General features: G+C 37.4%; 1 protein-coding gene across 2 annotated transcripts in view; it reads left to right on the forward strand.

Moving 5' to 3' along the window:
• LOC129443871 (complement C3) overlaps positions 1–23709 on the forward strand; it is a 50172-nt gene extending 26463 nt beyond the window's left edge. The window contains exons 11-41 of one of the 2 annotated variants that reach the window (XM_055204117.2): positions 625–771; positions 1555–1758; positions 2199–2390; positions 3038–3190; positions 3275–3401; positions 4387–4458; positions 4559–4768; positions 5777–5891; positions 6225–6316; positions 6406–6545; positions 6638–6847; positions 7107–7170; positions 7248–7334; positions 7436–7639; positions 9503–9578; positions 15990–16146; positions 16680–16775; positions 16854–17010; positions 17379–17542; positions 19606–19758; positions 19864–19923; positions 20008–20098; positions 21169–21217; positions 21377–21467; positions 21544–21633; positions 21770–21875; positions 22002–22091; positions 22166–22249; positions 22358–22441; positions 22582–22717; positions 23374–23709. In XM_055204117.2, coding sequence (XP_055060092.2) covers positions 625–771; positions 1555–1758; positions 2199–2390; positions 3038–3190; positions 3275–3401; positions 4387–4458; positions 4559–4768; positions 5777–5891; positions 6225–6316; positions 6406–6545; positions 6638–6847; positions 7107–7170; positions 7248–7334; positions 7436–7639; positions 9503–9578; positions 15990–16146; positions 16680–16775; positions 16854–17010; positions 17379–17542; positions 19606–19758; positions 19864–19923; positions 20008–20098; positions 21169–21217; positions 21377–21467; positions 21544–21633; positions 21770–21875; positions 22002–22091; positions 22166–22249; positions 22358–22441; positions 22582–22717; positions 23374–23515 — 3843 coding nt within the window. In that variant the 3' untranslated portion in view covers positions 23516–23709. The remainder of the gene's footprint in view (positions 1–624; positions 772–1554; positions 1759–2198; positions 2391–3037; positions 3191–3274; positions 3402–4386; positions 4459–4558; positions 4769–5776; positions 5892–6224; positions 6317–6405; positions 6546–6637; positions 6848–7106; positions 7171–7247; positions 7335–7435; positions 7640–9502; positions 9579–15989; positions 16147–16679; positions 16776–16853; positions 17011–17378; positions 17543–19605; positions 19759–19863; positions 19924–20007; positions 20099–21168; positions 21218–21376; positions 21468–21543; positions 21634–21769; positions 21876–22001; positions 22092–22165; positions 22250–22357; positions 22442–22581; positions 22718–23373) is intronic. The other variant, XM_073860124.1, reaches the window with a different exon arrangement.
• Positions 23710–24650: the final 941 nt, after the last annotated feature.

Genomic DNA, 24650 nt, shown 5'->3' on the forward strand with positions numbered 1-24650 from the left:
TAGCTGTCTGACCTCTGTTTATGGACATTTTGGATGTTTCATGTGACCAATTTGCAGATAGCATTTAAGTCATTGCTTATAGAATAACTAATCAGGAGCAAAGTCTGGCCTAAATTCCCCCATGCAGCTTTGATGTGTCCAAAAGCTAACAGTAACTTTTATTTAACAGAGTAGAAATGGAAGAGGAGGATCTGTCTGTCATGTTTTACTTGTTAACATCTTGGTTTCTTGACTGGTTGTTGACATAATTGTAGCTCAGATGTGAGTGTAAAAAATTTGCAAACACAAGTTACAAATACTCTGTGGGCTGAGCCCCCCCTGTCTTCCAATCCTAGTGACGTCCCTGTTTAAAAGGAAACACCCCAAAACTGCAAATTTTTGCTCACACCTACAAATTGGCAGTTTTAACATGTTATAATAAATTATCTATGGCATTTTGAGCTAGAACTTCACATACCCACTCTGCCGACACCAAAGATTTATTTGAGATCTTGTGAAATGTCCCCTTTAATCAATTTATTTAAAATTGGCAGAAAATGTTACCACTGCAAACCCATACTGTATGATAACATTAAAAACTATAAACCATGACTGCCATAATCTTTTTGAATGCTGTTGTCCCAGGTGTACGTGACAAATCCTGACCAGACACCTGCTGTAAGTGTGGAAGTGGAAGTCAATCCTGGAGGGGTCAGAGGTCGAACAAAAGCCAATGGCATTGCAAAGGTCACCATCAACTCTCAAGGAGATTCTTCGAAGCTGGTTATCACCGTAAGATCTGACTATCAACTGCACTGGTGTCACTTTCAGTTGTAAATAATAGAGTGCCGCGGGGTTGACATGTTTTTAACCCGGAAGTTAGCGAGACACTAACTTGGTTCCCCAATAAAAAAGCCAATTTATATTTTCTCAGCAAAGTTAGTCTAGTCCAACAAGTTAGTCTTTACAGATGAACACAACTTTTATGAATTTTGAAGTCAAAATAGAAAAACGCATTTACATGTCAACGGTGAACTGAACACGTGTAAGTGCCATAAATTTAGTTAAAGCAACACTATGTAGTTTTTCAACTTTTAAATAATGTCTCTAAAATTAATTCAGTGATAGAGCAACCCTTAACTGGACAAATTCTACTGCTCCTGCAACCAAAGCAGCCTCCTAGCTGCTACAAGCACACTCTGAAAGTCGAGGTGGAGGGTAGAGCACACAGCCCCGCCCCTCCCCCTGCCTGCAGAAGAGTGTCTGATGCCAGGCACTGTTGCACTTTTCAACCACATGGGGGAGCCGTAAGTCAATTTTACATGGAAACTACATAGTGTTGCTTTAAACACAGAACTTTTTTGTGATAATCCAAAAGTCTATGGGGAAAATTAATGGGCATTTTTTGCGAGGGACCCAGTGTCCTGCTAACGTCTGGGTTGGCCGAAAAAATACGTAATCCCTGTGGCACTCTATTAGAAACAGTATTGGTGATAATTACACACACTACAAGTACAGATGCTTTATATTCGCATGAATGTAGCTTATCTGTTTGTTTAATATTTTGAGTTTTAGGCAAAGACCAATGACAGACAATTAGAAGATAAGCAGCAGGCAGTGAAGACGATGACGGCTCACGCTTACAAACCCAAAGGTGGCTCCAACAACTACCTGCATGTTGGCATTGATGCCGCAGAGCTGGAGATCGGTGATCAGATGAAGGTTAATCTGAATCTAGGGAAGAGTGCAGAAGTCCAAAATCAGGATTTCACATACATGGTGTGTGGACACACTTACATATGCAATTCATCAAGCATTGTATACATGTATAATCTGTTGCTTAGGTTAAAGATAAAAAGCTCATGGATCTTTTTCTTTGTTATTGTGGTAACGTGTTGTATCCCTACTGAAAACTCCAGTTAAGACCAGCATAAGCTGGTAAGCTGGTCTCCCAGCTTGGTTTTAGCTGGTATTGCTGGTGTAGCAAGCTGGTCTAGCTGTGTTTTGATCGCTTTTTAAGCTGGTCTAGCTGGACTTAGCTGGTCAGGCTGGAAGACCAGCTGGCCCACCAGCTTGACCAACTTTGCTAGGCTGGGAGGACCAGCTTAAATCAGCTAGTGCCACTTTAAATCAGCTAAAACCAGCTACCAGCTTATACTGGTCTTGTTTTTTTTTAGTAGGGATGTTGGCTTTGCTATTTCTTTGTTTTGCCTGAACAGATCCAAAGTAAAGGGCAGATTGTGAATGCAGGCAGGTTTAAGAGAACAGGGCAGTCTCTAGTGACTCTGTCTCTACCTGTAACCAAAGACATGTTGCCGTCCTTTCGCTTCGTGGCTTATTATCATGTGGGCTCATCTGAGGTGGTCTCTGATTCAGTCTGGGTTGATGTGAAAGACACTTGCATGGGAAAGGTTGGTCAGCCATTGAATGGCACAAAAAAATTGTATTTAAAGTGCAAAATAAATATGATAATAGATCAAAGATGATGAAATAAAATGAAATAGAAAAGTATAAAAGTTTATGAATTTGTTTATGAATAATATTGGACATATACTAACCAGATTTGATATCAGCTTTGATTTCTTAATGATTAACAAAATGTTGATATTTTCAAGTATTGCTTAGAACCTGAGTCTTCTTGTTTTCTTCCCTGTAGTCTAACAGCAAGACATATCCATCATTTGACCTTCTCAGTTATCTATAAACCCAATATAGTCCGGCTATAATTAACCCACTTCTAGTCAATATAAACTGGTTAGATGTCGTTTTTGCCAAAATATCTTGCGAGATGTATGATTTTCCATTGTGTAAGTCAACAGTGATTACAACGTGTTTGGTTTTCTTTAATTATTGCATTTATTTTTGGGCTATGGTTAGATTTTTCACTGCAGACCAAATTCTATTTTAGCCTAGAATTCTGTGCTGTGTTTGGATACTTATTGGACATCTTTTAAATGCAAAATTGCTTGCTGGGCTCTCTTCTTGAGATAGCATTAACATAGAAGTCAACTACTGACTACCTCCCTAAAGTACTTTCTCTTTGCTATTTTAATCCCAGCTGAAAATTGAGGTGAAGGACCAGGAACAATATGGCCCAGGTGACGCCATCAGCCTGAAAATATCAGGAGATCCTGGAGCTAAAGTTGGCCTGGTGGCTGTAGACAAGGGTGTGTACGTCCTTAATAACAAGCACAGACTCACTCAGACCAAGGTAATTCATTTCTAACCATATTATCAAAATATTTTCATTTTTACCACATTAACTTTCTCTTCATTTGTTTGTCTCTATTTGTAGATCTGGGACATTATTGAGAAACATGACACTGGTTGTACAGCAGGCAGTGGTAGAGACAGTATGGGGGTTTTCTATGACGCTGGTTTGATGTTTGAGTCCACTGCTGGGGGAACCAGCATCAGAACAATAAATAAATGGTTCCCTTAGATTAAACTGTCTTTCTCTGATATATTATACAGCCTGGCCTGAACTATGTGGACACCCAAAGTAGTGCTTAAATTTCTCTTTAATAAAATTAACTACAGCAGTAAATTGTAGCCCTTTTCCTTTGCCGGACAAACCGTTCTAAGGGTTATCTTTTCACTTGAGCCTCGTTTGGCACGGTATGACATTTCAAACCTTTCTCAGCCCAGAAAACGAATGCTGTAATGACATGACCGCTCAGAATTGGTCACTCATCTGTTGTCTGGCTACAAGTTTCTCACTTTAGCTGCACTACAAAAAATGATTTTCTTGTTATTTTTGTCTTGTTTTCAGTACAAATATCTAACAAACATTTAAATCCAAAACAAAACCAAATAGACAATTTATGTGAATTTGTGGTTAAAACAAGCAAAATAAATCTGCCAATGGAGAAAGATTTTTTTTCTTGAATTATGTGTAAAAAAAGTTTAGCTAAAAAATAGACTTATTTTTAGGTCATATTGCTTATCAAGAAATGCATCTTAATTTAAGAATTTTTTTGAAATATATTATTTTAATAATATATTTGTACTGAAAACAAGACAAAAAATCTAAGTAAGAAAGTCATTTTTTGCAGTTTGGTAAAGCACATTATTTGAATAAAGTATAAACAGATTGGGTAAAAAGTACTGCTAAAAAAACAAAAAAAAAAAACATCATCCTCTACAACATGCTGGGTAAACCATTGCATTACCAAGGCAATGACTGGCACTATTATCAACCCCACAGTGGAAATTTAATCCATACCTGAACAGTCAGATCGGAAAAGATACAAATAAGAACGGTTTGACATAGCGAAAGAAAAGCGGCTCTAGAAGGGAACGTCCACATACGTTTCCCTGTGTAGTGCACCGTACATAAAGCTCTTCCTCATTGAGCATCTGTTTTAGATTTTCACACAATCGATTTGATTTGTGATCTTCTTGTAGTAAATGAGTGCGTTGCACCATCTGAAAGAAGACGAAGAGGACTGACTATTCAGGAATTACAAAGGAATCTAAGTAAGAAGCTGAGAATTACACAAACAAAACACAAAAATGCATAATTTTTATCAGGTATCATATTTTTTCTTATTGTTGGGCACTTCTGTTGTGTTCTCAGCTGCTAAATACTTTCACTCGTCTGATCTGTTGAAATGCTGTTTGGATGGAATGTATCGGGATAATTATCAGCTAGGATACACCTGTGAGCGGCGAGCCACCTTCATCCTCGATGGATATGAATGTGTCAACTCCTTTCTGGACTGCTGCAGGGAATACGAATTGCATAACAAATTCCTAGATCCAAACGAAGAACAACTCCTGGCACGCAGTAAGAACATATAGTCATTTGCAAAAGTAGCACTTTAAGGGGCGGTTCACATTTCGTGGACCATTTTCCTTCTTCTTCCCGGTGTGTTTTCCGATTCGGAATTCTGAATAGTTGAAGTATTTTTAACTAGCTGCGGCACCAATGCGCGTGGAAGAAGAACGGGTATGCATCGTGACCGGGTCGATCTCTATTTTACCACGCTTGCTGCACATCTACTTTCAAAATAATGTATTTGCCCACGCAAAAGATGCGAAATGTGAACCGCCCCTAAGCCAAGTTCTCATAACTTTGAGAAGTAACAGCTCTTAAGGTCACAACGATAATAAGAGAGTTGATCTCAAAGCATTGTCCACATACACAACACGTCAACCTTTCTACCTGACCGAGGTTCAGTTGTGTGTTGCACTGCTTAAGAAAATGTGCGCAATAAACAACCTGATCTCACGAATTTCCGTTGCATAGTCACGGAATTTTGTGCTAATTTTTCCGTGGCATTCTCACGGATCTCCGCATTTTTCCGTGGCCCTGCTACGGATTGTCTTTTTCCGTGGCACTCTCACGGATTGGTTACTCAACTGTTTTGTCCTTTTTTTCTTACCATTTTTGCTTCGGTTTAGGGTTAGATTTACATGAAATGACATCCCGACCCAAACCCAACTCTAACCCCAACGCCAGGCAACAATTGTTTAAAGTTTAGAAAATATAAAAGAATGAATCAGAAAAAAATAGTATAAACCAATAGTTAAAGTGACATACTAATGCAAACACCCAATCTAACCCTAAACCGAAACGAAAATGGTTTGAAAATAGGAAAAAGCAGTTGAGTAACCAATCCGTGAGAATGCCACGGAAAAAGACAGTCCGTAGCAGGGCCACGGAAAATGCGGAGATCCGTGAGAATGCCACAGAAAAATGAGCACGTGACTATCCCACGGAACTTTGTGAGATCATGTTGGCAATAAACACAGTAAAACTACATGCATACATACAAAAAACTTGTTTGTTTAGGCGAGGAAGACGAGTTTGATGAAAACCAAGAAGACATTTTGGTCCGTACACAGTTTCCTGAAAGCTGGCTTTGGGAGGAGATCAAACTACCAGCCTGTCCACCAAACCAGATCTGGTGAGTGAAAGTACATAAACTCCTCTGAGGTCAGCCACTTGATGCATGAAAGCAAAAAAAAAAAAAACATTAACAAGATGGGGCATTACTCTAATAAAGGACCCCCCCCCTTCAGTTAAACGAGCCAATCATCAATCGGTAATAAGCCGATAAGTGTAGTGAGTTTGGTGAGGTTGTGTTGCCCCCTAGAAGTAGATAGGACTTTAGTCCTGCTTGATTAATAACTGTTGAGTGCCACGTATTTTCTAAAACGACTTTGATGACAGCCAGCAGATGTGGTTGAAAGGTTCAGTTACTGATCCAACTCGAAACTTTTTTCTCCATTGTGCCTAGCTATGAAACTCCTTTTGTGAGAAATGGGCTTTACCTAAAAGACTCCATCACCACTTGGCAGATCACAGCCATCAGCATGTCCAGAGCTAATGGTAGAAAGTCCTTTTTAATATTCCGCTATCTATTCTTATTACACTTTTGCAGTTTCTATTTATTGGAATTCGTTCTTTTTCATCTGCAGGTATATGCGTGGCAGATCCTTATGAGATCACTGTCAAGAAAATCTTCTTTATTGATCTGAGAATGCCTTATTCAGCTGTGCAGAACGAACAACTGGAAATTAAAGCTATCGTTCACAATTATAGTAATAAAAAACTAAAGGTACTGACCAGCACCATACTCATCTTTTCAACCCATAAATGTGCTTCACATGCTGAAGATGTGATTCTTACCTTGGGCTGTTCTTCTCGCAGCAGGTTCATTTGACATTTCAGACATCTGATGGTATTTGCAGCAGTGCCAGTAAAAAACGCAAAAACAGGGTAACGGTTGCTATCAACTCCATGTCTTCTAAAGCTGTCTCGTTCGTGATCATTCCTATGGAGCGAGAGAATCAGTGGATTGAAGTGAAGGCGTGGTGCTCTTATTATGATGATGGAATCAGGAAGAACCTGAGGGTTGTGGTGAGTCAGTCAGAACCTTTATTACCATCCCTGCAAGCAAGCCTATGACGGCCCTTTATTGGCCCACTTAGGGCTAGCCTAAGGGCCCCCATGCAGGTTTTCTCAGTGGCAAAATAATGGCCCCTTAGTGCTGGCCCTGCACGGACAGCCCTCACTTAGCCCCCAGGAAGCCCTCATACAGCATTTTACTAAAGACTATACCTAATAATAACATAAATACAGTGCTCTCGCTCTCCATATCTCTCCTACTTTGTTTCAGTCTGAAGGTGTTCTTACTGAAGTCGAGGAGAAAGTTGTGGACCTTAACCCGTCAAAGTATCAAGGTACGGCTTCAGAAACGTGCACTAAGTGCATACAAATCGGACAAAGTGTTTCAAGATTTTTTTCTTGATTCAAACAGATGGCCTGCAGAAGGTTGCCATGAGGAGTGGCATCCCAAATCGAAGAGTCCCATACACACCCGCATCCACGTTCATCACAGTACGAGGTAAACATCTCATTCTCTAACGTACAGTATATTACTTTGTATATGTTTGAACTTACCCATTTGAATTTACTCCCTGTCTTCTCCATGTTCTTTGCCTCCAGGTGAGGAGATCAGTCAAACGATTGAACAGGCCATCAGTGGAAATTTCATGGGACAGCTTATTGTCCAGCCCAATGGATGTGGAGAGCAAAACATGATATTCATGACTCTACCTGTTATCGCCACTCATTACCTGGATAGCACCAATCAGTGGGAGACTGTCGGCATGGAGCGCCGTAAAGAATCCATTAACCATATTAACAAAGGTCAGCAAACCCTCACGCTCATCTCACGGCCTTGTGGGCCCGGGTGCGGTTTGAATAGTGTGAGTGCCCCTTTACTTGCTTCTGTATCATGAAAAGGCCATATGATGTTCTTTCCACTTTGGAAACTGAACGTAGATGCCTTTAAGTATGCATAAATTGATCCGTCTGCAAACTCGTGCCCTTTTTCTTTTGTACTTTCCCAGCTAGAAATAAAAAGTTCCAAGAACGTTCCCCGAAAGTTCCCGAATGCTCCCAAAAACACTCTGCCAACGTCAAAAGCGGCTAGTTTTTTTTAAGTTCTGGGGGCGTTTCTGTTGTCTGAACGTTGGAGTGATGTTGCATTTTGCCATTTTTGAACGTTGTGACGGTGTCATGTTTTGATGTTCACACAATGTTCAAAACAACAACCGTTCACCTTATTGACCCGTTTGATTGCCATGCAAATGATAGAGAAACATTGCACTCCACTATTCTATAAAACACCATTTCTGAATGTTCAGTAAATATATTGCTGTAGAAAACTCAATTCACTTACTAGGTTTAGATGTTGATGTTTCATTTTAAGTCACCCTTATTGTGATTCGTGTTTGTTTTAGTTGGTCTCTTGACACTTGACTTTTTGCCTACTAGTTTTTTCCTGGTTGTGTTAACTTTGTGGTAATGCACCACATTTGTTATGAAAAGTTATTAGTGTATTTCTGTGGTTGTTGGTACATATTGGTAAAGATCATCATCTAGTTCATTTACTAATCAAAAGTTTATTTTCTGCCAATATTGTATATTAGATCCAACTCTTTCACAGCAGGTTGTCATTAGGGAGTTTTAGGAACTTTGGACAAAAAATATCCGCTGTATAGTTGGGATGCCCAAACATCAAGAATCAGACTATGAATCTCAACCATGGTGACAATTAAAATTGTTAAAAAAAATCCTTATTTATCCATGCTGCAGTGCATGCTGGGAGTCCTGAATGAGGTTTGTAATTTGTTAATACCCAGCATGCATTGCAGCATGAAGTTTTTCATTTGATTGTCACCATGGTTGAGATTCGTGGTCTGGTTCTTGATGTTTGTGCATCCCAGTTATACGGCGGATGTTTTTTGTCCAGGGTTTCTGGGGCTCCTTGGTGACGGAGTGCTGTGAAGGTGCTGGATCTCATTTACATTTTTGACAGAGGATAGAGTTTTGATTAGTAAATGAATTAGGTGATGATCTTTCCCATTATGTACCAACAACCGCAGAATAACACTATTAACTTGGCATGTTCGTGGCAAATGTGGTGCATTGACACAAAGTTAACACAACCAGGAAAAAACTAGCAAGCAAAAGGTCAAGTGTCAAGAGACCAACTAAATCAAACACTAATCACAATAAGGGTGACTTAAAATGAAACAAACATCAACATCTAAACCTAGTAAGTGAATTGAGTTTTCTACAGCAATATATTTACTGCATACAGAAATAATGTTTTATAAAATAATAAAATGCAATGTTTCTCTATCATTTACATAACAATTAAACAAGTCAATATAATAAACGGCTGTTGTTTTGAGCATTGTGTGAACATTGAAGCATGACATTGTCATGACGTTTAAAAATGGTAAAATGTAACATTACTCTAACGTTCAGACAACAGAAACGTTCCTAGAACTTAAAAAAAAACTAGCCGCTTTTAACGTTGGCAGAATGTTTTTGGGAACATTCGGGAACTTTCAGGGAACGTTCTTAGAACTTTTTATTTCTAGCTGGGTTCTTTCTCTTCTTTGTAGTATGTTGGACAGCACAACTTGTGTGTTTCTTGTGTTGTTTGCTGATGATGTTATGATGTAACTGCATTATCTTTTATTTATGATTGCGATGAAGGTTATCAGACAGAGCTGACCTTCCGGAAACCTGACGGCTCCTATGCTGCCTGGACGCACAATCCCAGCAGCACATGGTAAGCAACTAGTTTGTTACTGACAAAAACTCTTTCTCTTTTTCATGTTTGTTCAATTAAAGTTTCTATAGACAGTTTCATCAGATGTCTGTGGGTTTCCACGCTTACACGCCTGGCCCGAAGGTAACTTCCGATCTGTGTTTGTTTATAAGTCTGAAAAGTGGCTAAACTGACCTCTGGAACAAATACCTTGTCGAAAATAAAAATGTTTGGGTTTCTAAGACGAGGGGAGACGGCGAGCATGGATCACTGCTGTAAGGTTTGGCAGGCAGGAAAGAATTCAAGGACCTATATGGATTAGCTAAATTGATTGCTACAAGTAGCTAGTTTTTTACAACGTGACGTTAGCTCAGTGTAGTAGTTTTGAACTAAAGTAATTTACTTCTCATTTATTTTTCTTGTTAAGATACTAATAATCTACCCTATAGGGGCTCTGCTGATTCTTTTCCGAAGTATAACTTAATTTAACTTTGGGCCACGAAAGCAGTTTGTTTATGTTGTTGCCGTTGAAACTGTCTATACATAGAATTCACAAATGTTATTAGCGACACTGGTGGTCGTTAAAGGAATAGTCTACTCATTTTCAATATTAAAATATGTTATTACCTTAACTAAGAATTGTTGATACATCCCTCTATCATCTGTGTGCGTGCACGTAAGCGCTGGAGCGCTATATTTTATGGCGTAATAGCACTTTTGGGAGTACTTCGACTCGCCTGAAAAGTCGCTCCCCTTCTCACTAAAAGAGGGAGGGTGTTACTGCGCTGAGTCGAAGTACTCCCATAAGTGCTATTACGCCATACAATATAGTTCCTCTTTTAAATCCGCTTAGAAAAGCGCTACGTTTTATTTTGTACCACCAAACTTGCTCGTATAACTACTCGTCTTAAATAGGAAAAACGTTGATGTGTTTGGTCACTTCTAACTTTATCTCTAAATGGTACCATTGAATGAATGAGGCTAAGCTAAATGCTATCGAAGCGTCGCAGCGCGCTCCAGCACTTACGTGCACGCACACAGATGATAGAGGGATGTATCAACAATTCTTAGTTAAGGTAATAACATATTTTAATATTGAAAATGAGTAGACTATTCCTTTAAGTCAGGGGTCGGCAAGTAACTTTGGCCGCGGGCCAATTTTTTTTTAGCCAGTAGATGGCGGGCCAACTGTTGTTGGCACACTTACGTCTTATTTTGAATTAGCCTAGTATAGGCTATCTGATCTTTTCTCAAGAAACATTGTCTTTATTTCCTATTTAAAAGACGAAAGACAGCATTAAAAATTGCTAAAAACATGGTAATGGGTCTGTGTATCATTCGTTCAATCGTTTTTTTTTTTTCAAATTAAAAACAAAAATGAAAAAAATAACCACCACGGGTTTTCTGATTGTGTGCTTAGATAAAAAAATTAAATACTGGATTAGACAGTTTTTTTATTTAACTCCTTTATAGGCATAATATATCAATGAAATCATTTTAAACAGATCAAGTAGTATAGTGGTAATATTACAGGCATTTATGCTCTCATGAAATACTCTTACAGTCCGACTTTTGAACTATTCCTTTTTTTATTCATATTTATCCGGGACACACACATACACACTTAAGGTTTAAGGAGGTCTCTGCTGGACTGTTTTTTGTCCAGCTCCGACAAGGTTCTATTCATACATTCATACACTTTGTGTTCACCCGCTTTATTTCCCGACCTGACGGGTCCGCAAAACTTAACGTCACGTTTCCAGAATCTCACATTCAAATGTCTCTAACGAAAAGAGACAGATAATTTTAAATGTTATACAAAAATTGTGTTCGTGCCAATAAAAATATTATTTTAACATTGTATTCATTGTATTTATAATGAAATATAAATAATAAATTAAATAGGACAAAGCCTCTCACTCAGATTTCTAACCATCATAAACCGAAACCATAGTTGGTTGCGGAGTTGCTGTTCAAATTGCTGAACATCCTCCTTTGCCAAATTTATAACGTTTTAAATGGAGGTAAAGATCAAAGAACTATGCGTTAGGAAAATTAATAATGGCTTTATTTTAATAGACATGTAAAACCATATTTTGGCGGATTACTTTCATTTTTTTAACGAATTTACCTGCCCATTTAGTCTTAATAATTAACGGTAAACAAACTTGACTTGCTGTTCTCGAAGGCAGGTCGAACCTTAGGTCGGGCTCGAGCCCCAAGTTCAAGTAAAAGTGTATTAGTTAAAATATTACTGCAGTAAAAGAGTTTATTTTTATCATATTTTGTAGTGGTTTTTAAAAGCCAGCAATTACTTTTCAGTAATTTGCAATGTCACGGAGTTTAACGTCTTCACGTGTGATGCATTGACATGATTTACGAGGTAAATTTGCAAATGATTCATGAAGTCATACCTCTGCAATTATTTGATCGATTGTGTTTTAGAAGTAGGCTATGCTCAAACTCTAATGACAGTTATGATCGCGGATGCGCTGAGAAAGAGAACGAGAAAAAGCGTCCCGTTAAGATAGCTATTATACGCATTTTTTTCAGGACATTCTTGCGAGCCGGTGGCAACTTGTTCACGACCAGGTGGTTGGGGACCTCTGGGCTAGAGGAAGAGTTTTGTGCAGCATTTAGTGCAAATATTTTTTTTTATCAGGTAATACATATTATTTGTCAGTGTGTTATACGAGAATAAATAATAATGAAAAAAGTTCAAAACTCGGACTGTAAGCGAATGAGACTTGCCGGGAAGCATGGTTGCTATTCAAACCCTTATTAAAACCCTTATTAAAATGTAATCTGTTAGTACCTGATCTGTTTAAATTTATTTCATTGGTATATGTCTGCTAAGGTGTTCAATTAAAATTTGTCCAAACCCGTTTTCATTAATTTTTTTATTTTTGATCTGAGCGCACACTCTAAAAAAAATCCGTAAAAAAACGGACAAAGTACTGTGTAAATATGAAGGAATTTTCCGTATTTATGTTTTACAGGCATTTATCCGTTTTTTTAATAACATGTTGCATTATGGGTGCAATAATCCCTGCTGCAATCATTCACTTTTGCCTCTCTATCACCATCTCTGTTTGAAACCTAAAATTACAACTTGCTTGCAGAGTTATTTTCTAACATGGATGATGTTTAACTTCTAAACAAATGCTGTCAGAACAAGATACAAGTGTTCAACTATTCCAGCATCGACACATGTGATTTAGTAGACAAATCTTCTTTCTGACGTGACGTGTAAGTCAAATGGATATTTACCACAACATTTATCATATTAAATCTACAGTTTATGTTTCTTTTAGATTCATTTGAAGTCACCACTATGGTGATTAGTGTTCCCTTTAGTTAGGCTTTTGTCCCTTGACCTTCCAGAACTGACTCTGCTCTTCTAGCATTGCAACAGTGTTTTTGCTTGTAGCAATTACAACTTCTTTGTTGCATGAGGAAGGAGAATTTTCTATGATGTCATATAAGCTTGTTGTTTTTATGTTAGGCTGCCAAATATTTAGATATGAAATGATAAAATAAGAATAATTAACTGAAATGTATAAGAGTGACACTCTATGCTGATCTAAAAACACACTGTATAGAATAAGATGGCTGCAAATGTGTCAGCTGTGGTTTTTGCTTCAGAGACATCAACACTTTGGATACAAATCTCAACAATGGTGAGAGTAAATGTTAAGAAAGAGTTTTACAATCCTGGTAACCAGCATGCATTGCGGCATGAAGCTTTGTTGTTGATTGTCACCATTGTTGCGTTTCATAGGCAGATTGAAGTGTCCCTAAAGGTTACGGACAATGTTCTGTAAATCTACGGACAGCAAGGCCGTGGCCAGGATTTTTCAAATACCGAGGGCATTTTTTATTATTATTTACATTTGTCCATATTACAGAATAATAATAAACATGTCCAAACTACGACATAGCACAAATGTAACTGTGTCTGTGAGAATTTTGTTGGTGACTAAAAGCATCCAAAATAAATCAATGGTTACATTTCATCATTTGAAGTGCAAGTCACCCTTTGCCTAGAAACTGCAAAACTGTGTCATTTTTTCATGAAGCTTCTTAAATTTTCAATTTAGGATGAATTTTTAAGAGTATAGAAGGAGTTTATATATAATAAGGGCTCTTAGTGGCTGCTTTTTCTTCAATATTCAGTGTAAGTCATCTATTTCAAAAAATATATATTTTGGTTTCTAATAACAAAAATTAATCTGTTTAGCACAGCTATATTTTGTCTACAAAAGTAATTTCAAGCGTTTAACCATAAGCCTTCAGATTTAATGATTTTAAGACCATAGTTAACATTTTAGTTAAGTGACCTTAAACTTTTGAGCAGTAGTGTAGGTTTTAATCTCATTGGTAGCCGTATTGCAGGGGTCTCCAACCTTTTTATAAGCAAGGGCTACCACAATGTATAAAACAATCTGGAGGGCTACTTTTTGATATAGTCTACTTAAAACTTTTTTGTTTTACTTGTTTATTTTATTTTATTTGACTTGTTTATATGTTTTAGTATTGTTTAAAATTTTAACATACGTAAACCAAGCCAAGCTAATATAAAAAATATGTAATGAATAAATATTACAGTTGAGACTTTTAATAGAATGTGCTTTGGCGGGCACCTCACAGACTCTGTGCGGGCTACCACGTTGGTGACCCCTGCCGTATTGCATCCCATATTGTAGGCTATTTGCTGCATAACCTTTAACTTTCTCATCTTCCCTTCTTCTCTGCTTATCTTTTGCTGGCTTTCAAAATGATAGTTAAGTTTGTTACAGCCTTTTCATTTTCATTTGCTTTATTAGATTAGAATTACAGACGTGGAGAGACTCTTTTTTACGTTGCATGTTACACAAACATTCTTGCCTTTCTTGGATACTATTCTTGTATAGAAGCAGTGCTTATTACACTTTGTGTTTGCGACCGCTACCTTTGAGCTTGTTGTACTTCCATCGCTCTGTCGTTGCGGGCGTGAGGGAATCGGGCGGACTGCACATGAGGACCGGGCTGCTTGTGATTGTCTAACAGCACCTGCTGCTCGTTGAGTGTAGAGAATGATACATGCTCTCGCGTCCGTCTCCAACCACGACAGAAAAGATCGCTAGATTTGTCCTTTTTCGCTTTTTTTAAGTTGCTAAATCTAGCAACAAAGTCATCAACAAGTTGGCAACACGACACTGCTCGGACTGTGCATGTATATAGTGTATGAGCTAATCCTGCTTCTGGTTGGCTAACGATGGAAATTCAGCCAATCATCATTGATTATGTGGTTGTCCCACCCCCTCTAACATACACAGGCCAATCAGTTATGTGTTTCCCACCCCTCAACACACGCAAGAGAAAAACATTGCCTCTCTAATGATGAGAGTTTACTCGCTTCAGTGAGATTAATTATACTGCGCAGAATTTTAATGTCAGTAACGCTGTAAGGAAACAACGTTTATATATAACGCCGTTATTTCCATCACTACACGTGATGATCCGTAGATGCAAGGATTGTCTCGTCGGCTATTTTCACATCAAAATGAAACGAAACTTCAAGAAAAAACTACCGAGGACATGACCTCGGTGTCCTCAATGGTAGCTACGGCCATGACGGACAGTGTTCTTTAAATCTACAGAATGTTCAGTTTTTGAATAAACGGAAATGTCTGTAAACATAACGGAAAAGGTACCGGTAATTTTCTGCCAGGACATTATCCGTTTTTTTACGGATTATTTTTTTAGAGTGCACATTCAGAAAACGAGTCGTTTGGATTTTAGTTCAGGAAATAAATAATAGAAAAACAAGTCGTTTTTCTTTATTTTCTTTTTGGTTTTGATTTGAAAAAAACGAATGAAGGAATGATACATGGGGCCATTTTTGTAAACTGTTATTGTAAAATAAAAAAGTCTGATAAAAAAAATAAAATAGACTTCAAATTAATCCGGCGGGCCAGAAAATATTGCTGGCGGGCCACTTTTGGCCCGCGGGCCGCCTGTTGCCGACCCCTGCTTTAAGTGAACTACAGCAATTTATAGCTCTTTTTCATTTCATGCACCACTCTAAAGCAGGGGTGGGCAATTCTGGTCCTGGAGGGCCACAATCCTGCAGAGTTTAGCTCCAACCCTTATCAAACACGCCCGAACTTCATTTGCAAGTATAATGCTGAAAACTTTGATTAGATTTTCCGGGTGTGCTTGATTGGGGTTGGAGCTAAACTCTGCAGGACTGTGGCCCTCCAGGACCAGAATTGCCCACCCCTGCTCTAAAGTGACTCGAGCAAACCTCTGTTCTTCAAATAAAAATAAATTTAAAGTTTTTTAGCTCTTGTTTTATAGTGTCCTAATTGCAATAAAAAAGCTATTAATATGTGAAGATTCTTGCATATAAGTCTTGTAAAGATTCCTCTTTTTTGTCTGTTTTTGAAGGCTCACTGCATACGTGGCTAAAGTCTTTGCAATGGCCAATGACTTGATTGAGATACAGGAGAATGTTATCTGCAGCGCCCTCAGATGGTTAATCACTAAACAGCAGGCAGATGGCACTTTTACAGAGACTGGCCCGATATACCAAAGCGAGATGACCGTAAGTTTATTTTGACCATTTAAAATGTAAAGCCAAGAATGTGATTTCAAAGTCCTTTCATTTAGCAGATGATTCAGAGGATCATTGACTCCCGTCCATCAATATCAGACTGTTATTTATATTTAACAGTGTTCTTGACCATTGTTGTTAGGTGACAATAAAAGGTGATTTAGAAACTACAGGGAAGAAATGATTATATATTTTAATATCAAGATTTTATTTTAAAACAAACATTTTGCTTTAATTTGATCAGTCTTGTGCTTCTAGCCATTGGGGCTTCTCTATTATAGGGAATAAAATAACTAAAAATCATAAATGGCAAATCAATTTCGCTTATATGATATATGACACAAAATGTAGCATGTAAAGGCACATCCTGTAGGGATGGTTCAAATAACATATACTTTAAGTATTTTTCCTGCAGACCAGTTCTTCATCAGCACATTTGTTCAATGAACACTGTTTAGTTTATTTTTTTTATATATAGTTACACACTTATATGATTTGACACAATCTCTTTGTATTTGATTCAGGGTAACGTACAAGGTAGAGACTCGGATGCCTCTCTGACTGCGTTTGTCCTTATCGCAATGCAAGAGGGCAGCAGGATTTGTGCTCAATCTGTCCATGTGAGTCAGAAATTTGTATACAGTACTGTGATGTCATAGCGGAGCGTCTCTGACTCTGTGTTTCTCTTTCAATATCAGAATCTTAAAGGCAGTATGGACCAAGCCATTCAGTACCTGACGCTCAGACTTTACAGTCTGACCAATCGTTACGCTGTCGCCATGACCTCTTACGCTTTGGCTAACGTTGGCAAGCTCAATATAGACGTCTTGATGAGATACTCCAGCCAAAACAAAGGTTAGAAACGTATCATTTAACCCAACAGAAACAGTACATACAACATTAAATAGTAAAATAAAAAGTAAAAAAATTCTCATCTCCCATATCAAGAAAACTCTTAATAAGGTTGAAGGGATCAGGCAGTATTCGTTTATGAGACATATCTGTAGTTAGAGCATTTGTGTCAATTACAGCCTATACTGTGCAATTAAAAATAGAGAAACCTATTTATCATTGATGCATTTCATTAACTGCAATTTGCATGACCATTCAGGTTATCTTAACATGACTGTCATGCTTACCTTTGACATCATTTCAGTTTTATAGGGCTATTCTTATTTTTTAACATCAGTTTGTAAACCTTTATTAATATCGGACACTTTTAGATGGAAGGTTATGGCAAGTTCCCGGGCAGCGCTATCACTCCCTTGAGGCCACAGGCTATGCTGCGCTCGCCCTGGTGAAGGCCAAGGATTTTGAGAAAGCAGGTCAGGCTGTGCGCTGGCTAGCGAAGCAGCAAACCCGCTACGGAGGTTACGGCACAACACAGGTATGTATTCAGATCATAAAACGTAAGGGTTAGATAATGCATGTGTAAGGTTGTATTTTAGTTCTGCCAAATGTGATTTTCTTTCCAGATATATCTTGCAACTCGAATTGTGCTCGTTAGTTTACTGGTTTTTGTGCCATTATTTAATGACTAGCAAAGCATGTCTTAAAGGGCACACATTATGCTATAATAGTTGGAGACAATAGTATCTTTAGCCGCATTAGCGCTACAACGTGCTAACAAACACATTTAGAAAAGCTTTTACCCAGCTAACAGAAAAAAGTTCTAAGAACGTTCCCTGAAAGTTCTTTACGTTCCCAAAAACGTTCTGCCAACGTTAAAAGTGTCCAGTTTTCTTGACGTTCTAAGAACGTTTTTGTGTTGTCTCAACGTTAGAGGAATGTTACATTTTACCATTTTAAACGTTATGACAATGTCATGTTTTAATGTTCACACAATGTTTAAAACAACATCTGTTTATTATATTGACTTGTTTAATTGTTATGTAAATGATAGAGAAACATTGCATTTTATTATATTTATTTTTTATATTTATATTATTTTATTATATTTATTATATATTATATATTTATTATATATTATATATCTATTATATATAAGTTTAGATGTTGATGTTTTGTTTCATTTTAAGTCACCATTATTGTGATTAGTGTTCGTTTTAGTTGGGCTCTTGAGCCTTGTCTTTTGCTTGCTAGTTTTTTCCCTGGTTGTGTTAACTTTTTGTTAATACACCACATTTGTTATGAACATGTTAAGTTAGTAGTGTAATTCTGTGGTGTGGTGGTTGGTACATAATGGTAAAAAATCATCCCTAATTAATTAAAGTTTATTTTCTGTCAATATTGTAAATGAGATCCAGCACTTTCACAGCAGTTTGTCATTAAGGAGTTTAAGAAACTTTGGACAAAAAATATCTGCTGTATAATTGGGACGCACAAACATCAAGAATCAGACTATGAATCTCAACCATGGTGACAAAGAAAATTGGAAAAAAAATCATTATTTATCCATGCTGCAGTGCATGCTGGGAGTCCTGAATGAGATTTGTAATTTGTTAATACCCAGCATGCATTGCAGCATGAAGTTTTTCATTTAATTGTCACCATGGTTGAGATTCATAGTCTGATTCTTGATGTTTGTGCATCCCAACTATACAGCAGATATTTTTGTCCAAAGTTTCTTAAACTCCTTAATGACAAACTGCTGTGAAAGTGCTGGATCTCATTTACATTTTTGGCAGAAAATAAAGTTTTGATTAGTAAATTAATTAGGGATGATTTTTTACCATTATGTACCAACCACCACACCACAGAATTACACTACTAACTTAACATGTTCATAACAAATGTGGTGTATTAACAAAAAGTTAATACAACCAGAACAAATGTTGTGTATTAACAAAAAGTTAATACAACCAGGAAAAAACTAGCAAGCAAAAGACAAGGCTCAAGAGCCCAACTAAAATGAACACTAATCACAATAATGGTGACTTAAAATGAAACAAAACATCAACATCTAAACTTATATATAATAGATATATAATATATAATAAATATATAATATATAATAAATATAATAAAATAATATAAATATAAAAAATAAATATAATAAAATGCAATGTTTCTCTATCATTTACATAACAATTAAACAAGTCAATATAATAAACAGTTGTTGTTTTAAACATTGTGTGAACATTAAAAAATGACATTGTCATAACGTTTAAAAATGGTAAAATGTAACATTCCTCTAACGTTGAGACAACACAAAAACGCTCCCAGAACGTCAAGAAAACTGGACACCCCCAACGTTGGCAGAACGTTTTTGGGAACACAAAGAACCCTCAGGGAACGTTCCCAGAACTTTTTTCTGTTAGCTGGGTAGATAAAATTAACCAGTCAGTCAGTGGCCGCGGGGGAGAGGCTTTATCAGTGTAATGTCACATTTACGCGCTCACGCTAATTTGCCCTTTATAATAATTCTGGCCTATTGTCTTCGTCTTTCAATGTAAAATCTAAGAAACAAAAGCGTTTTTTTCTGTTTAGGCAACAATCATGGTGTTTCAGGCTGTGGCTGAGTACCGAATTCAGATAAAGAAAAAGACAGATTTTAATTTAAACCTGGACCTTTCTATAGAAGAGAGGAAAAGTCAAGTCAGCTGGACTTTACAAAATTTCCGCACTACACGCTCGGAAAAGGTGAAACAGGACTCATGTTTTTTTTCTGATTTATTTTGCCTCCAATTGAATCACACGACATTTCTTTCTCTTTTTTTTCTGTATGTCTGATTGCAACATCAACAGTTTGATATCACCAGGAGCTTCAACATGACGGTTCAAGGGAAGGGAGTGGCCACTCTCTCTGTGAGCGTGAACTCTCGCTTTAATGATTAAACACACCACTGCGCGTGGAACACTCAGATTGACAGACTCGCTTTTGTCTCACAGGTGTTTTCTCTGTATTACGCTTTACCGGAAGAGAATGTAAATGACTGTAAAGTCTTCGATCTCAGCGTGAAGATGGAGAAAGAGCTGTTAGGTATGTTTCAGTACCCACATAGCAATGTTGTTCCGGCCCAGCTCCGGCCCACACAACCAGTTTTCCTCGGCCCACATACAACGAAGAATGACGGCCCTTCAATGACGGCCCAGTTCTGGATTACAGACAATAGCACATAACTGGCCCAGACCTGGGCCAGAACAGGCCCTACAAACAAGCCTACGATGGCCCTTGCATGGGCAGCCCTTACTTAGACCCCAGGAAGCCCTCATGCAGAAAAATCCCCAGAGTTAAATAAATACTGCTGGATGTATATATTGTCCCAATCTTACAGAGTGTTAAAAAGTAACACTGACGCAGAATTAAAAGCTCTGTTATCCTCTCTCTCACCATCTCTGTCTGAAACCTAAAATTGCATTTTACATCTTACTTGTAGAGTCATTTTCATACTTTAGGTTTAGATTTTGTTCTGTTTAAATTCACCCTTATTGTGATCAGTGTTTGTTTTAGTTGACTCTTGACTCTTCCCTTATTTAGTTCTTTGACTGCTTTAACTCTGTGTTTTAAGACATGTTGTTTACAGCAGGGAAAAGACAATAGAGCAATTCTTTGATCACGAGGACAACTATTAAAAACATAAAATATCCAAACAGTATTAAAGCGATACTCCAGCCAAATATCAAAATTACCCCATTATTCACTCATCCTATAGCAATCCGAGATACATGTGTGCATCATCTTTCAGTCGAACACATTTGAAGTTGTTTTAGTACAGTAAATGTCCTTGCTCTTTGTAGCTTTATATCAATAGAAAAAAGGGAAGAAGTGCATCCATCACAAAAGTAATCCACATGGCTTCAAGGGGTTAATAAAGGTCTTTCTTTATTTTCAATAATTTTATATGAAAAATATCCATTTAGCAAACGTTATAAACTGTAATAACTAGGTTTGTTTTTGAATTTGAGCTAGAATCCTGGCTCGAGGTCCTGTGCAAATCCCATACACATGTCCTTACATTTCCTGTCTTTTCCTTACATACATTACTGTCTATCAAATAAATTCAAAAATTGCACAACGATTAATTCTAATGCACCTGTATCTACATGTAGTTTCTTATCCAGGGGCCACAGAAAGTTACAAGTTTACCCTTGAATACATGTGAGTAACCAAAAATGCATTTACCCACTTGTCTCCTATTTGTTAATTCTTTACATTTGTAATGTATAGATCTTTAGTATATACTACTAATAAATGTCTGGATGAGTTTGTAAATAAATCTAGCCAGCAATACATTAAGATCCAGCCTTACATGTGCAGTTTTAAGAATGCTGAACGAGATTCTACCATGAGCATTTTTGATATTGGCCTGCTTACGGGGTTTAAGGTGGATGAACACGATCTTAAAAAGGTAAATCATTTTTTTAACGGTACTTAAGCTTTTTATTATTTGCTAACATGCTTGCTTTACTATTGTTTATCATCAGTTGTATAGTAGGAAAGATAAATACATTCAGAACTTTGAGTTGGACAAAGAGCTTTCAGAAAGAGGATCTCTGATCATATACATAGATAAGGTACGCTGACACTTTTCACATACAGTGCATCTTTTTTTAAGTTTCTTCATTCATATCTACTTGATTGGAGATGCACAGGAATCTCAACTGATTTGATAATGCTGTGTAAGATGTAAACATTTTAATTTCTTCTTAGATATCTCGTAAAGAGAGGGAAATGATTGCTTTCAGAATCCATAAGATGAATGAAGTGGGCATGTTGCAGCCCGCTGGAGTCACTCTTTATGAATACAACTCTCCAGGTATGCTGCTCAACACGGTAAAGAAAGAAAAGTATGGAGGAGAAATACACACAAAGATTATTTCTACAGACAGTACAGGCAAGCATCAGTGTAATTTATCAGTAAATCCTCTTTTGATTTCCACAGATAAGCGCTGTGTGAAGTTTTACCATCCTCAGAAGAAAGACGGATCTCTGAATCGACTCTGCAGCGAGTCGTTGTGCCAGTGTGCAGAAGGCACGTTTACCTCCGCTGTTTAGACCCAAACACATTTCTTCAATGTAACACAAAATGTCTGTTTTTTCTAACAGAGAACTGCAGTCTGCAAAAGAGAGGAAATATTGACATTAAGGCAAAGCGTGAAGAACAGGCCTGTGTGCCTGAAATTGAGTACGGTAAATAACCAGAATCATTTTGTGAATTATGATCTCAGTTTTCCTTGCCAGCGAAGCTAAAATGTTCAGTTGTTTGATAGATGATGATGTACCTTATTTGTTTTCTAGTTTATAAAACCAGGGTGGAGGCTGTTGACTTTTCAGTGTACGCAGACATCTATAACATGACCATTGAAGAAGTACTGAAGGAAGGTATAACTTGTCATGTTCATATATTCAGAGTGTTATTCTAATATAACCTTCTAATATAACCATGCTGTGTTTGTCTTTATCTAAATGCGACTGATTGCTTGTCACCAAAATAATACATTTTTACAAATCGTGTTTTCTAGGCACTGACCCGGTTGTAACAGGCAGTATGAGATCTTTCCTGGCTCACCCTCACTGCAGAGAGTTTCTGAATTTCAAAAAGGGCAAGACCTACCTGCTCATGGGCCAAACCAAAACTCTTCCCAAAATTGGTGGAAGGTGAGATCTTGGACAAATTTAGATTTGTATTATACAGCTGGTGTCTGCTTGTTTGACCTCAATATGCTTTCAAGTTTCAAGCAATTTTCTTTAGTTTGCTTGTGTTCATCTGTGTCTTGTCATCAAAGGCCTGTTGTTTCCTTTGTTGTTTGTCAGGTCTCTGAAGTGTTTCTGGAGTGTTTGTTTCACGTTAAAGGGACATCTGACTTTTTCAATGTTTAAGTGGTATTACTGGGTCCTCAGTGCTTCTATCAACATAGAAAATGTGAAAAAAATCAACCCAGTAACTTTGTTTTGGTAAACCATTCTCTGTAAGCATGTGAAAAAAATAGGTCATTGAAATTTGGCTCCCCTTGTGATGTCAGAAGGGGATCTTATTATAATAATACTGCCCCTTAATCTGCACTATCCAACCAAAGCACTGCCATTTAGTGCAGAGAAAGAGAGAATAAAAAATAATTAATAGCACAATTGAGTATTCATTTGGTGTCTGGGGACACCTAAGATTTATTTGACGTCTTGTGAAACTTGTTTAAGATTGTTTGATCTGCACTTGGATCGTGCTTTGCTTCTTGTGATTTTACCCTACCATGTTTCAACACTAATCAACAGACATGTGATAAACGGATAAACATGTTAACGTGTGCTTTTGTCAGATTGAGGTATCATCTGGGTGAGGACACCTGGATTGAATACTGGCCAACAGCTGCGGAGGGGCAGACGGAAACATACAAAGACAAGTACAACGACATCACCACACTCGCCAAGAAGCTCACCTTGGTTGGATGCACCACTTAAATATATTAATTAGCTGAAATTTAGTCATCGCTGATGGCTTTGAATGCTGTGAGGTGCCAACTTTGCTTTTAATTCCAATGTATTTACAGCTTTTCAAATATTCGCTTTATGCAATATGTTTAACCCAAGACTGCTTAATATATAACTGTAAAACAAAAGTCAAATAAAAATGCCAAATGCAAACCGTCTCATTTTTTACTGCCCAACATGCACACTCTAAAAAAAATCCGTAAAAAAACGGACAAAGTACTGTGTAAATATGAAGGAATTTTCCGTATTTATGTTTTACAGGCATTTATCAGTTTTTTAATAACATGTTGCATTATGGGTGCAATAACTCCTGCTGCAATCTTTCACTTTTGCCTCTCTATCACCATCTCTGTTTGAAACCTAAAATTACAACTTGCTTGCAGAGTTATTGTCTAACATGGATGATGTTTAACTTCTAAACAAATGCTGTCAGAACAAGATACAAGTGTTCAACTATTCCAGCATCGACACATGTGATTTAGTAGACAAATCTTCTTTCTGACGTGACGTGTAAGTCAAATGGATATTTACGACAACATTTGTCGCATTGGATCTCCAGTTTGTGTTTGTTTTGGATTCGTTTGGGGTCGCCACTGTGGTGATTGGTGTTCTCTTTGGTTGGGCTTTTGTCCCTTGGCCTTCACAAAACTGACTCTGCTCTTTTAGCATTGCAACAGTGTTGTTGCTTGTAGCAATTACAACTAGTTTGTTGCTTGATGAAGGAGAATTGTCTATGATGTCATATAAGCTTAGTTGTTTTTATGTTATGCTGCCTAGTAATTAAATATGAAATGATAAAATAAGAATAAAGAACTGAAGTGTATAAGAGTGACACTCTATGCTGATCTAAAAACACACTGTATTGAATAAAATTGCTGCAAATTTGTCAGCTGTGGTTTTTGCTTCGGAGACATCAACACTTTGGATACAAATCTCAACAATGGTGAGAGTAAATGTTAAGAAAGTTTTCTGTCCTGGTACCCAGCATGCACTGCGGCATGAAGCTTTGTTGTTGATTGTCACCATTGTTGCGTTTCATAGGCAGATTGAAGTGTCCCTAAAGGTTACGGACAATGTTTTGTAAATCTACGGACAGTGTTCTATT

The sequence above is a fragment of the Misgurnus anguillicaudatus genome, chromosome 3 (assembly GCF_027580225.2).
Source record: "Misgurnus anguillicaudatus chromosome 3, ASM2758022v2, whole genome shotgun sequence".
NCBI classification, from domain to species: Eukaryota; Metazoa; Chordata; class Actinopteri; order Cypriniformes; family Cobitidae; genus Misgurnus; species Misgurnus anguillicaudatus.